General features: G+C 40.7%; 1 protein-coding gene across 1 annotated transcript; it reads right to left on the reverse strand.

The window, feature by feature from the left end:
* Positions 1-10733: 10733 nt before the first annotated feature.
* On the reverse strand, positions 10734-12759 carry LOC122693212 (olfactory receptor 1G1-like). Its single transcript, XM_043900770.1, is given in 3 exon segments — positions 10734-11119; positions 11237-11407; positions 12753-12759. Coding segments are annotated over 3 exon segments (564 nt in total).
* Between the last annotated feature and the right edge of the window lie 827 nt (positions 12760-13586).

Genomic DNA, 13586 nt, shown 5'->3' on the forward strand with positions numbered 1-13586 from the left:
GTAAATGGATCAGGAGAAGGATAAAGTAAGTAACAATATGCTTAACATGAAGAGCTGGTCTGCAGTGAGCAGTCAAAAAACATTACCTGTAGTTATTATATGTAAAAAATAATTAACAAAGATTAGGATAAAATATAACGTTTAACAATCCCATTACACTTCAACAAAGCGCTCAGCTTCTAGGGGTTGCGGGGTTACTCAGAAAGATTGCGGTTTCCTCACCCCCAGCTCCAGAGCCATGGCTTAGAGATTTAACTGGGCAAAGAAACAGCCCTAAAAGTAGCTCTTAACCAAGTTTATTTGCAACAGAGCATGGAAGTTCAGGCCAAAAGATGCTCTCAAAACTGCTGAGTTTGTGGCAAAAGGCAATTGAGAGGAGATTCATGGATTTAATACTGATACAGCCTAGGCTATAGGTCAGCTCATGTGGAAAACTGAAGAATAAGACAGCAGAGAGGAGCCTTTTTGGGGACAGAACAGATACTAAACTCTGACCTACAACATTATTCCTTCAAAGGAGTCGCAATTTGATTGGATTATTTTGTAGAGCAATTTATGCCCCAGAGAATTGTTAAAAATAATAGAGCATCAGCTGCTATTTAGTAGCATTTAACAGCTGAGTATTTTGAGGTAAAGAGAAGAAGAGGTCTACCAATATTACTGTCAGTTCAGTGTTGTAAACACATCCATGGTCGTGCTGCCCTAGGAGCAACATCAGAGGCTTAACGCTGTGGAGGTAAAATTGGCTATCATAAAATAATTTAGTCAATGCTAGACAAATAAGTAAATAACAATAGTAAGATCCAGAAGGGAGGTTCAGTACCCAGAGTTGTTACAGTGTGTTAGCCAAAATGCCCCATTTCCAGCAAATGATTATGTCATAAAAATAAACAGAAAAATATGACCCATACAGCAGAGTAAAGAGCAGGCAAGAGACACTGCCTCTGAGAATGACCAGATGACAGGCTTAACAGAGAGAGGTTTCAAAGTAGCCACTGAAATATGTTGATGGAACTAAAGGAGAATATGACTGAAGAAGTAAAAGAAAGTATAATGACAATGCCAAATTAAATCAAGATTATCAATAGGAGGAAGGAAATTTTAAAATATAAGCATATGGAAATTGTGGAGTTGAAAAGTAAAATAATTAAAATAAAAAATTCATTAGAGGGCCTCTACAGTAGGTTAGAACCGGCAGAATTAGTAAACTCTAGATTGATGGATATAGATTATGCAAGTTGAAAAAAAAAAGAAAATAATTAAAAATGAAGAGAAATGTAAAACACCATTAAGCACACCAACATATATGTAGTGGGAGTACCATAAAGAGGGGAGAGAAAGAGAGAGAAGCAGAAAAATATTTGAAAAATTAATTATTAAAGCTCCCCAAATTTATTGGAAGATACACATCCAAAATCTTAGCAAACTCCAAGTGAGATAAACAGAGAGAGATCCACAAACATACACATCATAGGAAAAATGCTGAAAGGCGAAACAAGGAGAAAATCTTGAAAGGAGCAAGAAACAAATGACTCTACTTCACAAAAATGCTCGGGGCTGGTGCACTGGGAAGACCCAGAGGGATCGGGTGGAGAGGGAGGTGGGAGGGGGGATCGGGATGGGGAATACATGTAAATCCATGGCTGATTCATGTCAATGTATGGCAAAAACCACTACAATATTGTAAAGTAATTAGCCTCCAACTAATAAAAATAAATGGGGAAAAGATAAAATAAAAATTTTGAAAGAAAAGAAAAAACAAAACAACAAAAAAAACCATATCGGCTTCCCAGGTGGCACTAGTGGTAAATCTGCCTGCCAGTGCAAGAGACGCAAGTGACTAGGGTTCGATCCCTGGGTTAGGAAGATACCCTGGAGTAAGGAATGGCAACCCACTCCAGTATTCTTGCTTGTAAAATTCCATGGACACAGGAGCCTGGCAGGCTACAGTCCATGGGTTTGCAAAGAGTCAGACACGACTGAGCACATACACACATACACACACACACAGAAACCATATCAAGAGTTGACAGAAGCAATTCTCCAACCCAAATGGGGATGATCATTAAACGAGTCATTTTGTTAACTATTTTCTCAAATTTCTGATTATCTCCTATGTCTTCCTGTTAAAAAACTATACTCTCAAGATAAAGAGGCATCAGTGGCTCCAGTCTCCACAATTCTGGACCTGGTTCTGCCCCCTACATAGATAGGAGCTGCCTCACCCTACCTGTGTCTGCAGGGAATGGTCCTGATGGAGACTCTTTGTGACTGGCACCTTAGTGATATCTACAAGGGGAGACACAGAGTGAGGGAGTGTATTAATGCAGGTTTCCTGTATGCAAGGATAGGATTTGTTCAAGTCAGGACCCAGGTAGTAAAAGATGATCTGGGCTCTCTTCCAGAAGACTTAAGCTAACAAGGAGGGTTGGTGTGGGTGTAAATTTCTCATCACAGAGGCATTCGAACATGATCCCACGGGCTGAGTGATTGTTTCAGAGCTGATTCAAGCTTCTGTTGGAAGTGGGTGATGGTTAAACTCTCTTTCAACATTAAGAATCCAAACTCGAAGACTAATCTTGTGGTAGTAACATTTGAGTGAAAATGGGCCCAACTCTCATCACAGGCTCCAGAGACTTTTGTGTATGTACAGCTTCCTTCAACTGTTGTTACTATAAAATTCATCTATGGTTCTATACCAAAAATGAGCTCATTTATTTCTCCTAGTGATTAAAGGAAGGTTTTAGCTTGAGATCTGTCCCCAAGGTCACCAAGTGATACCGTGGCAGAGATGAAACTTTGACCAGGAGAGTTCCAAGCTAGGTGTATGCACTTTATGTTAGTCTGGAGCTGGAAAGACATAGAAAACCTGGAAACTTGAGGCTAGCAAAACGAAAGCTGCCCACCCCCTTAGAAAAACAGAATTGACTACTCCAAGACCCACAGACTAGCCTAAGAAGGAAAAACTGACTCCCTGAGTGATCCCTAACCCTGAGCATACCTGGCCGCTACCTGTTTCTGCCATGGAGACCAAGGTTTTCCACCTCCTTAGACTTCATCAGAAAACTGCTTACTTTCACAGCCTATTGTTGGAAGTTCAGGACCCTATGGGGGCATCTGCCTGATGGGAGGGAGGGTGGGAGGCAAGTATGAGCGCTGGGAAAAGTCAGAGGACACCCAGAGAAATTAGTATCTTTGCTTTTGCCCTCAAGGGTAAGTGTCTCCCACACTTTAGCATACACTGGAATCACCAGTGATGCTTTAAAACAAAAAGCTTGTTTTCTCATCTCTTTGTTTCTCCTTCCTTGAAATACTGGTTCTTTTCTGAGAACTAAGTCCTTTTTAAGCAATAAGCTGGTGATTCTGATCATTCACGTAGCGGAACCACTGCTCTGCCTCTGTATAAGTCAGTGGTTTCTGAACACTGGTGTGGTCAGATAGCCTTAGAGACACAAACTCCGCTGGAGTGTGGCTGGGTGGAGAGGGGAGAATATGAGGTGGTATGGGAAAATATTCCATGCTTGATGTTGGAATACTAGTCTTTTGAATCTCTTGTGTCACCCCCTAGCTGCATGACCTTGAGGAGGGCATACATCTTCCCAGAGCCACCTCATCTCGTCCATAAAGACTTTCTTGCAAGTTTGAGAAGCAGGTGCAGCAAGTCATGTGACAGCATTTTATAGCATGCTATAAGAATTAGATGACATTTTATATTATCTTTAAATACTAAGGAATTGGATTGTATGAATGTTCTTTCAATATTTGTGATTGTGTTTTTGAGACAGAGAAACTGGGGAAGAGAGAAGATAGGGAAAGGAGAAAAAAGACAACTTGAGCTTGTGATGGTCATACCTTACTCTCTGTTAATGTGGCTCTCAGAGTCACTTGGTTCTGCTGCCTCCAGTTTCCTCCTATATAGGATAAAAGTTCAGTCAGGACACAGAGGACCCTAAGACATTGCTTTGTCAATAGGACTTAGTGATTTGTCCTACTGGCTAAAGATGGGAAGAAGGTATTAGTGCCTGGATCTTCTGTCCCTGTGAGAGAGGAGACAGAATGGAAGGCTGTGGGTGTCCTGATGAGGATGAGGAGTCTGAGAAATGATGTTTCAGTCTCATATTCATAAAGAAAAAGGAGTGTTCTAGGGGCACGCCTACTATCAGTTTTGACAAGGCCTTGGGGAAGCAATCCCATGACAGTTTGTTGAGATGAACCTGGATAATTGCTCCAGTGTTAATATCTATAAGAAAAGGTCTTGGGAAATGAATTTTATTTACAAGGAATAAACGAGCTCCATATGGGGAAGTCTTCCTTTTAGGAAACCTTCTTAAAAGGGTTCCTTGAAGTTTAAGAGTACACCAGAGTTAAAGAAGACATCAAGCGTGTGCTCCTGCCTGGCTTTGAGTCCCCAGGGGAATGGAAAGTCTCGAGTATGAAATTTGGATTGGGGTGAGCCCATATTTCCTGGTGGCTCAGCTAGTAAAGAATTCGCCTGCAATGTAGGCAGCCTGGATTCGATCCTTGGGTTGGGAAGATCCCTTGGAGGCAGGCATGGCAACCCATTCCAGTATTCTTGCCTGGGAAATCCCATGGACAGAGGAGCCTGGCGGGCTTCAGTCCATAGCATCACAAATAGTCAGACGTGACTGAGCACACACTCACAAGCCCACATTGCTAGTGACTCCAAATACTAAGTAAAAGTAACTGGAAAAAAACCCATGTTTAGAGGAAAATAAAGTCACCCTAGCCTTCACATTATTTCTCTGAATAATTTTTTCAAACACAGTATCAAGCATAAGACCAAAGAGAAGCAGATACACAAGGAAATGAGGTATCAAAAATAAGAACCAGCAGATGAAAGACATAAAAGGACTCCAGGTCGTATAATAATCAGACATAGTAAACACTGAAGTTTGCAAAGTTTATGAAATGAAACCAAATCTGAAAATTTCGGCAGGAATTTTTACAAACTGAAAAACATGAGTAACCAGTCCTCACATAACAAACACATTTTCCACACTCTGTAATTCCCTCTCATATTATCTTGTCATTGTTCCTGCAAGAGTAATCACTCCTAGCAGTATAATTTAGTTTTACCCATTTTTTATACTTTATAGCAATGAATGTATGTTATTCATACTCTTTTGTCTGTCATATATCTGATTTTAATAGACAGTTCTTGACAGTTTCCCCAAGTTCTTGAGCCAATTTTCCTCCCCTTTCACAGCATATGAGAGTTCCAGTTGCTCCTAATTATTTGACATTTTTCCTTCCTTTTCATTTAAGCTGTTTTGGTCTGTGTGTAGTGTTACTATGTTTTAAATTTGCATTTCCTTGATGACTACTGAAGCCAAGTGTCTTTTCATATGGTTACTGTTTTAATATGTGTATTTTGTTGTGTCAATTCTCTTTTCAGGCCTTTGGCCCATTTTTCTATTGATATTTTCAGGTTGATTTGTAATTATATGTTGCAGCTATGAATTCATGAGATGTTGTAGTAAGAATACAACTGGTTTTTACTCAATTAATGATGGAGAGAGAAGATTTTAATGTCAGTATAGGTCAATTTATCATTTTATCATTATTCCCTTTTGTATCTTTTCTAAGAAATCTTTGCTTAGTCTTTAATAATGGTCTCCTATATTTTACTCCTGAACTATTTATTGCTTTCCCTTTAACCTTTGGATCTATTATTAATCTAGTGTTGATTATGATATTGGGTGAGGTAGAGATCAAGAAGGTTTCCCCCCACAAATATTGATATCTAACTGATCCAGTCCCATTTATTGAAATGACCATCTTTTTCCCGCTGTATTTGCCTTTAGTCAGATGACTGCACCTCCGTGAATCTGTTTCTGGACTCTATTTTGTTTCATTTCTCAGTTGTTGATCCTTGCGTCAATACTCCACTGGTTAATTACTGTAACTTTTAATGGCATTGTTACATGGTTTAAATTCTTTGGTCTTTAGTATTTCTTTGCCTATTTTTGACTCAGTTTTCATTTCCATTTTGGCTGGTTAATTTCTCAAAAAAAAAAAAAAAAAAAGACTGGCTAGGATTTTGAATTGTATTGCATTGAAACTAGATTAATTTGGAAGAGAATGGGTTTCTTTGCAATATTGAGTCCTCTAAGTCTTAGACATTGTGTATTTTTAATTTTTTAAATTTTTTCCATTTATTTTTATTAGTTGGAGGCTAATTACTTTACAATATTGTAGTGGTTTTTGCCATACATTGACATGAATCAGCCATGGATTTACATGTATTCCCCATCCCGATCCCCCCTTCCACCTCCCTCCCCACCCCATCCCTCTGGGTCTTCCCAGTGCACTAGGCCTGAGCACTTGTCTCATGCATCCAACCTGGGCTGGTGATCTGTTTCACCCTTGATAATATACATGTTTCGATGCTGTTCTCTCAAAACATCCCACCCTCACCTTCTCCCACAGAGTCCAAAAGTCTGTTCTGTACATCTGTGTCTCTTTTTCTGTTTTGCATATAGGGTTATTGTTACCATCTTTCTAAATTCCATATATATGTGTAAGTATACTGCATTTTTCTGAGTAAACATCTCCCAAATCTTTTGCTAGATTTATTTTTGTGTATTCATTGCCTTCCATTAAATTTAAATTGTATATATTTAAGGTGTACAACATGATGTTTTGATATACATGTATATACTGAAATGATTACTACAATCAAGCTAATTAAGATATCCATCTCCAGCATTTTCTTTCATGATGAGAGCACTTGAGGTCTGCTCTTTTAGCAAAGTTTCAGTATATAATACAGTATTATTAACTATGCTATAATTAAATCTCTAGACCTCACTAATCCTACATAACTGCAACTTTGGGCTCTTTGAAAACATCTCCCCTTACCCTCATCTCCCCACCTTGGTAGTGATCATTCTACTTCTATGAATTTAACTTTTTTAGAGTCTATATGTAAGTGAGATCATGCAGTATTTTTATTTCTGTGTCTGGCTTATTTCATCTAGCATAATATCCTTCAGGTTGATCCATGTTTTGTCACAATGGCAGGAGCTGCTTTTTTAAAGCCAATACTTTGGCCATCTGATGTAAAGAGCTGACTCATTTGAAAAGACCCTGATGCTGGGAAAGATTGAGAACAGGAGGAGAAGGGGATGACAGAGGATGAGATGGTTGGATGGCATCACCAACTCAATGGACATGGGTTTGGGTGGACTCTGGGAGTTGGTGATGGACAGGGAGGCCTGGCGTGCTGCGGTTCATGGGGTCGCAAAGAGTCAGACACGACTGAGCAACTGAACTGAACTGAACCGAATATTCCTTTGTGTTTTTATTCCACAACATCTTAATCCATTCATGCATCAACAGACACAGGTTGTTTTCATACCTTACTGAACCAGATTCGTTTGCCTGATTTACAGCAAGTCAAATCCTGTGATTCCATGGTTTGCAGCACAGAAAGGGTTTATACATGAGGCAGCCAAATAAGGAGAACAAATCTCAAATCCTATCCTGTAAGGCTAAAGGCTTGGGGTATTTACATGATAAAGCTGAGGCATGGGGAGCATGAGAAAAGGTAATAGGAGAAGAGAAAAAAGTAAGGTAATCATTGTTCTGTGCAAACATGACTAAGCTACATGCTTCTCCATGGGACACAAATTCAGAAAATGGCCCTGAACTTTTGTGACATCAAAAGGAACCATATGCTTCATTTATAAATGCCTACTTATTAAATATATTGGTGGGTAAGAGGTAACAATACAAAAGATTTGCTGTAATCATAGATGATAGAAATAATTTTCCATTTCAATAACTCTACCAGTAATTTTATTTTGCTATAAGAGAAAGGGATAACAGAGGATGAGATGATTGGATAGCATCACCAACTCAATGGGTGTGAGTTTAAGCAAACTCAGGGAGATGGTGATGGACAGGGAAGCCTGGGGCGCTGCAGTGTATGGGGTCACAAAGAATCTGATATGACTTAGCGACTGAACAACAACAATATTTATTAAGCTAGTAAAATGAATAACGATAGTGAAGCAGTATTGGTGAGATCTTGCAGAAACAGTTTTATTTGATAGCAGTTTGACAGTGTAGAATATGAGCTTTAAAACAAGTGATAAGTATATGTGGATGTATTTATTTTTAGGACTCTAGGCTAGGAGAATAAACCACACAATAAAGTAATGTTTGTTGAAATGATCTTTTTTTCATATTCAAAGATGTGCGTTAATCTTCAAACAGCACAATAAAACAGTCTTTGACAAAACTATGGCGTAAGGCTGTATTGACACACCTCAAAAGGTATAATTATGACAAACATGAAAACTGTGTTGTTACACAAAAATTCATATACGAAACGTCGGTGTGAAAGAGTAACACATAAGTTAAAAGGTAGAATTAAAAATACTGGTGAATGTTAAACAGTGAAAGACGCACAACTGTCAATGAATTGGGAGGGAATATGGGATGTTGCAAACCTGTGTATTTAAGTAGGTAAAATTTCACCTTAAATTTAAGCACCCTGAGTGGGTAGCCATTCTCTTCTCCAGGGGATCTTCCCGACCCAAGGACTGAACCTAGGTCTCCTGCATTGCAGGCAAATTCTTAACCCTCTGAACCACCAGGACAAACATGATTTCAAAGGTAGACCGAAATCTTTCTTGCATGTGAATCCCAGTAAGTGAGAAATCCTGCATTAAATCCCAGAATGTTCTCCAAAAGAATGATTTAAGACAGGATGCCTTCTAGTTTCACAGTGCAGGCCATAGGCAATCCTTAGCAGCAGTGCTTGAGAGTGAATTCACATAATCTGATGCTTGCTCACCTTTCATTTTAACAAGAACTATTACTGCAATAGCTAACATTTATTGAAAATATACTATATTCTATTTTTTTTTATATATTCTAGGAAGTACATGCTTACATTGATATCTAATTCGTTACAAACTATGCTTTACAGACATAACCACATTCAAACTTCCTGACAACACAATGAGGTAAGTTATACTTGCTCTGAAAGGTTAAAGAATTTCCAAGGGTCACACAGCTTACAGGTGGCAAAACCAAGATTTGAACTTGCTAGTGCTGTTACCACTTTGCCATACTATATTTTATTGACAGAAGATAGTGTGTGAACTCTCAGGTGAATAGGGAGTAGGTGAGCTGTCATCGGGGGCTTCCCAGGTGGTGCTAGAACCTGCCTGCCAATGCAGGAGAAGTAAGGGACACAGGTTCAATCCTTGGGTCAGGAAGATTCCCTGGAGAAGGGAATGGCTACCCACTTCAGTATTCTTGCCTGGAGAATCCCATGGACAGAGGAGCCAGTCAGGCTACAGTCCGTAGGGTCACAAGGAGTCGGACATGACTGAAGTGATTTAGCATGCACGCACAAGCTATCAACAACTGATTTCCACTGGAAAAGATATTATCAACAGAAATCACAATCTATGTTATCGAAGCTTACAACCAGGTACCTAAAGAGAATGAAAAATATCACCCTGTCATAACTTTTCATTTTCCTATAGCATCTAATTGGTCTTGGGGCACCTTATTGTATGTCTGTTTGCTCCAATGTTTACTGACTTAGCTTTTTGGTAACCATCAGTAATAATCAGCATAATGCAGATATTGGCTTGAGTTGATCTTGGGAGAAATACAGAACACTGTGGGCTCTCTGTGGGTCTTATAAGTTATGAACTGGTGATGGTAGACCTAATGCTTGGGTAAATCGTTTGAACTTTATTCTGCAGGCAGCATAAAACCATTTGAGTTTTCCAATAGGGTTGTGATGATATAATCACATTCTATGAAGATTCATCTGACTGTAGTGTACAGAATGGATGGAATGAGGAGAAACTGGGGACTAGAGAATATCTAGGAGGGGTTTCAATCATTCAGGTGAGAAATTTGAAATAGTCATAAAATCATTCTTTCCTGATCCCTAACGTTATGATTGCAACCATGCCAGTGGGATTTAACACGTCTTAATGGTGCCAGACATTATGCCAAGTGATGCAGGGTGAAATTGACTTGCAAAATTTTTCCCAAAGATAAAAATGAAGTTGTCAAGTGAAATTTAAGGTGTTAGGAGGGATGGGGATTTGGATGCCTGGTAAAATATCATAGTAGGTCTAGCTGAAGATTCCATCCGATCAAACCCTTCCCAGTCCCAGTGTCTGTTCTTTCAGCCTAGGGGTGTCACAGACATGGAGAGTCTCAGAGTTAAAATGCTATTGGTATGGGTCCAAGTCACCAAGGTCCCAGTGATGGCAGGAAAAAGTTATTTTTTCCTGGAGTTTATTCTTGGCTACATGCAGTAGCACAACCAAATATTCCCTTATTTTGGCATGGTTTCATGTGGTTTCAAAAGATTCAAGCACATCCTTTACGATATTATACAACTGGGTGACTATAATTCTAGAACATTATGATTGTAAGAACTTAAGCTGATGATATTGCCCTGATAATGGGTTTGTCCTAATGTGTCCTGTAACTTAGGCATGAATATTTCAAGTTCAGATCACAGGTCTTAGAAGTGAGATTCCCAACTTTTTCTCCCTTTGTCATTCTTCCCTGCTTAATTGTGGTGAATGTAATTGGGTAGGGACCCCTATATTAGATGTGAAGTCATTCCCACTGAGGGGAATGACTTTTCCTAGCCCACATTAGCTTTTTCAGGAAAGACTTGATGTCTCTGTTCCTCCAACTATAGATAAAGGGATTTAGCATCGGGTTTACCACCGTGTAAGCACTGATGCAACTGCACCCTTCTGTGCCAAGTGGTTAGAAAGGGGGCTGAAGTAAACACAAAAGGAACTCCCAAAGTGTAGACAGACCACAGAGAGGTGAGAGCTGCAAGTGGAAAAGGCTTTCTACTTCCCCTGAGCTGAGGGGATCTTCAGCATTGTCGAGAAAATGTATGCATAAGAGATAACCAGGCAAAGCACACAAACCAGACCCATAAGACCCCTTACAGTGAAGATCACCAGTTCATTGATGAAGGGGTCTGTGCAGGAAAGACTCAGAAGGGGGTTGATGTCACAGAAGAAGTGTGTAATCTCTTGGTCTGCACAGAAGGACAGTCTGCTCATCAGGAGTGTGTGTAGGAGGGTGATGAAGGGGTCTGTGCAGGACAGACTCAGAAGGGGGTTGATGTCACAGAAGAAGTATGCAATCTCTTGGTCTGCACAGAAGGACAGTCTGCTCATCAAGAGTGTGTGTAGGAGGGAGTGGAGGGCGTTCATGACCCAGGATGCAGACACTAGGAGGACACAGAGGCCAGGTCTCATGACCATGATGTAAGGGAGTGGGTAGCATATGGCCATGTAGCGGTCATAGGCCATGACAGCCAAGAGGAATGCCTCCACCATCCCAAACATCAAGAAAAAATACAGTTGTGATAGACACCCTGTGTAGGAGATGACCTGATTTTTGGGCCCATATATTTGCCAGCATCTTGGAGACTGTGGTAGAAATGAAGCAGGTATCAGTGAGGGAGAGGTTGGCCAGGAAGAAGAACATGGGAGTATGGAGTTGAGCATCAGCAATGATGGCCAGAATGATGAGGAGGTTGCCCATCACTGTGACCAAGTACATGGACAGGAATAGACCAAAGAGGGGCCACTGCTGCTCTGGCTGTTGGGAGAGTCCCAGAAGGAAAAATTCTGAGACACTGGTCAGGTTTTCCCATTCCATGTGTCTGTAAGCAGAAAGTAGAGTTAATTGAATGAGATTGGTAAGCCCTGGATTGTGAACTCTGAAAACTATGAGGTATTCCAGTGTTGATATTCTAAGGTGGGGTTGAATCATTTAAAATCTCCAATATTTAATTGCTTGTTGGTCAATCACCAAGTTGTATCTGACTCTGTGCTACCCCATGGACTGTAGCCCACCAGGCCTCCCTGTCCCTCACCATCTCCCGGAGTTTGCCCAAGTTCATGTCCATTGAATTGGTGATGCCACCTGCAGAAATGTCAGTTTCATCTGGTTCAGCTGACTGTTTGCAAATGCTTGCGCTTGGTGCCATGGAAAACTGAAGATTTGTTTGCAATGGGAGAAGAGGTTTTTGAAAAAACTTTATTATATAAGTGTTAATCCAATATGGGTTTTCCTGGTGGCTCAGACGGTAAAGAATCTGCCCACAGTGCAGGAGACCCTAGTTCGATCCATGGGTCGAGAAGATCCTTTGGAGAAGGGCATGGCAATCCAATCCTGTATTCTTGCCTGGAGAATTCCATGGACAGAGGAACCTGGCGGGCTACAGTCCATGGGTTTGCAAAGTTGGACATGACTGAACCACTAACACTTTCACTTTTCAATCCAGTACATATATCTGGGGGAGTAGGCTGGACATGTTTGTTTGCTTAACTCTTATGGTATTCATGTGGACATTATGATAATCCATCCTGAGGTTTCACGAGTCAGAAAAGTATTTTTAACATATTTTCCCAATGCTTCAAAAGAATAGCTGCTGGAGAAGGAGCTTGGGATTTGGTAAAAAAACACGTCTAATACTGAAAGTGACACAACAACAACAACACTGAAATCATTATCACTGCTGTCTACACAGCTCATCTGACCAGAGACCTGGGTGTCATTACTGACCCATTTTCCTTCCTCCCTGTCTGCATTCAAGTACCATCAAATCGTGGTAATTTTATTTTCTCAACATAGCTGAAATTTGCCTATTTATCTCTATTTACACACTTCCCTCAGGCTTGGCAATTGTTCTCCTTGCCTCCAGGCACACCCACCTGCCATCTGTTCTCACAACAGAGAGAATGGGCTTTCCACACATCATATCTAATTTTATTGCTCAAGCTGAGAAATCCTTCAGGGGCTCCTCTTTACTTTCAGGAAAGACTCTAAACTTCTTAACATGGCCTGAAGACCCTTGACCCTACTGGGATTTATTATAGATGTTTCCCGTTCTCATGAACCTCCCTCCTGCACTCCACACCTTGTGTACCAGTTATACTTTGAATCATTTAAAAGATCCAGATACAGTCTCACTTTGAACTTTTGCCCATCTTATTTTCTTGGGCTGGAATAGTCTTCTCACTCTCATTCAGCAGACATGCCAAACTTCAGATCTTGGCTTAAATGTCAATTCTGCTAGGAAGCTATCCCCCCTTGGGTTGGTGTAGTTGCTAAGTTGTGTCTGACTCTTTCGATCCCATGGACTGTAGCCTGCCAGGCTCCTCTGTCCATGGAATTTTCCAGGCAAGAATACTGGAGTGGGTTGCCATTTCCTTCTCCAGGGGTTCTTCTCAACCCAGGGATCAAACTTGCATCTCCTGCATTGCAGGCAGATTCTTTACCGATTGAGCCACCAGGGAATCTTCCCTCCCTGAAATGAAGTGACGTGAAGTCGCTCAGTCGTGTCCGACTCTTTGCGACCCCGTGGACTGTAGCCTACCAGGCTCCCCCATCCATGGGATTCTCCAGGCAAGAATACTGGAGTGGGTTGCCATTTCCTTCTCCAGGGGATCTTCCCGACCCAGGGATCGAACCTGGCTCTCCCGCATTGCAGGCAGATGCTTTAACCTCTGAGCCACCAGGGAAGCCCCTTCCCCTCACACAAAAAC

The sequence above is a fragment of the Cervus elaphus genome, chromosome 5 (genome assembly GCF_910594005.1).
Source record: "Cervus elaphus chromosome 5, mCerEla1.1, whole genome shotgun sequence".
NCBI classification, from domain to species: Eukaryota; Metazoa; Chordata; class Mammalia; order Artiodactyla; family Cervidae; genus Cervus; species Cervus elaphus.